Below are 2,514 nucleotides of genomic sequence, written 5' to 3' on the forward strand. Positions count from 1 at the left end.
ATATAACAAATATTCATTAATTTAGTTCAGCATAATTAGTCAATGTTGGGATAAAACTTCTGTTCCTATGACTTCTGGAGCTGCATGTTGCAATCTGTATCACTTCATTAACATGGTATCCTAGTGAGCATGTTTCCTATTTGCTCCCATGGGTGAGATTTAGAGGTATGATGGAGCACTGCTTTGACTTCTCACAGGATGAGCTGGATGAACTTCGGGCTGAAATGGAAGAAATGCGTGACAGCTATTTAGAGGAAGATGTTTACCAGCTGCAGGAGCTCCGGCGAGAGCTGGACCGGGCAAACAAGAATTGCCGCATTCTGCAATATCGTCTCAGGAAAGCCGAACAGAAAAGCTTGAAAGTTGCACAAACAGGCCATGTGGATGGAGAGCTCATTAGGAGCCTGGAACAAGATTTAAAGGTGGGTGAGAGATTCGTATTCGTGGCAAAAGACAGCAGACAGGGATTGGGCTCCCTGCAATGGAAGGGAGGATGACTTATGAAATGGGCAGTAGTTCTCCAAACGTCAGTACCAATTTCCTTCTTCTGCGGTGGAGAACAAATATGCAGCTTATCATCATAAAAAGATGTGTTAGTGAGTAAAAAAACATGTGCTTAGATTCAAACTGAAAGAAATGCAGTCAAGTTACATTTGTGCATTTGAAAGATTTAAAGGGGTTTGTTTTTCTGGTTTTACTGAAAACCGTAGCTTTGCAAAACTGTATAAACAAAACCTGATATGCTTTTCCCAATTCATGCCATTTCCTTCCTTTTCTCTTCTTGCTTATGCCAAATAACTGAAAAAAAACTAGTCAAAGTTGCATTTCTTAGTGCCTAATGAGTTATTCATAACAAGAACAGACTGTTATAATATTTTAGCATGGCAGATAGAGTATCAAAATGCTGTTCCCATAAAAACACAAATTCCTGTAAAAATTATGTTCATAATGAAACCGGTTTTATATTTTTCAGAAATCCTTCCATCAAGGCTAAGCTTTGTATAGGTGCGATGCTTATCTAGCTTTACTCGTCTTTCTTAATATTGCTATCTTGTAGCTGTTTTGAAAATATCTTCTGTAAAGAGGGACTGCTTACCACTAGAATTGTTAAACATTTTGTCCTTAAAAATACAAAACATAACAATTTCTGAAACTGGAATGATTGGTTTCCAGCAATGGAAATGAGTGACATATCAAGTCATCAAACTTTTCAAAATGTCAGACCTAATTTTCTCTTTTATCATGGAAAATAACCGATAACCTTATCATAATAGTAATGATGCTCAGTAAAAATCTTGTACATAGATTTGAATGAAAGAGATATCGAGTTTTTTTACTTATTTGCCTTGGTTTTGCTGACTTGTTGTAATTCAGTAATGCATCATTTTGGGTGATGAATCGCCTTTCCCAATGCTTGTGGAGTAAATATTTATTCTTGTTAGGCTGGACTCAGAAAACCTAAGATAGCATATATTTCTGTGCTTTCATATCACTCTTGCCTAGTTGTGATTGCTGCCAGAGCAGCAAATTTGGGTGGATGAGACTGCTGCACGGATGCAGCTTTGATCGATGACCTGTCAACTTTACAGCACAATTCCTCATCTTTTGTTTTATCGATGTGATACGCTGGGACTTTGATGTGCAGGTTTGGTATCTGCTCATTTCCTCTGGCTGTTCATGACGCTGCCTTAGCATAATGTGGAGAGGGAGCTGGAGATGGGTAATCAAATATATTTTCATCTTGGATTTCTTTATTAGAAATGAATATTCATTTTGGTACTTGGAAGGCTTGGAGTCTTTCACTGACAGTCTCATAATTGAATTAAAAATTTCTTGGCTATCTAGGGTGGTAATATGCTTCCTACTGTAGGAGACACACTGTAGCTGTTGCTCCTCATGGATCCCCTTCATGCGTTTGTGCTCTTCTGACTAGGTAGCCAAAGATGTTTCTGTCAGACTGCACCACGAGCTGGAAAGCGTGGAGGAGAAGCGTGTTAAAGCAGAAGATGAAAATGAAATCCTTCGGCAGCAAATTATTGAGGTGGAAGTATCCAAGCAGACACTGCAAAATGAGCTGGACAAGTTAAAAGAGGTAAGCAATAGTCAGGAAAGCCATGCAGAGCCGTGTTGCTGGGTCAGATGGGAAATTTGACGTGCAAGCATCTTAGACTAACTCTTAAATGAAATGCCTACTGCTACTGCTTTTACAACTGCCCAGAAGGTCTCCTCGCCTTTGCTGTATGTCCCAAATGTGTTAGTAATTTAGAAAAAATAGAGAGGTAGAGGAGTGATGCTGGGGCTTTTGTCCAGGGCTTCTCACAGGGCTTCTGTCCCATTTTAAAGTGGCTCCTTAAAGCCTCTCTTCGTACTGGAGTGAAACTATCTTTGATTTGACTCCAGCTAGCTCTGACTCTCCTTTACACAGACTGGGGCTTCCACCTATTTGAGAGTCAAATGAGGGGTGTGTGACTCGTCTCTGAGAGGAACCTTCAGATAGGCAAGCCGCCGCTTTGG

The 2,514-nt window shown here is 39.9% G+C and overlaps 1 protein-coding gene across 1 annotated transcript in view; it reads left to right on the plus strand.

Moving 5' to 3' along the window:
• The first annotated feature begins 203 nt into the window (after window positions 1–203).
• MTCL1 (microtubule crosslinking factor 1) overlaps window positions 204–2,514 on the plus strand; it is a 97,265-nt gene continuing 94,954 nt past the window's right edge. Inside the window, 2 exon segments of the mRNA XM_009879984.1 lie at window positions 204–422; window positions 1,934–2,092. Coding sequence (XP_009878286.1) covers window positions 225–422; window positions 1,934–2,092 — 357 coding nt within the window. The 5' untranslated portion in view covers window positions 204–224.

The sequence above is a fragment of the Charadrius vociferus genome, unplaced genomic scaffold (genome assembly GCF_000708025.1).
Source record: "Charadrius vociferus isolate BGI_N301 unplaced genomic scaffold, ASM70802v2 scaffold202, whole genome shotgun sequence".
In the NCBI taxonomy this organism is placed as follows: Eukaryota; Metazoa; Chordata; class Aves; order Charadriiformes; family Charadriidae; genus Charadrius; species Charadrius vociferus.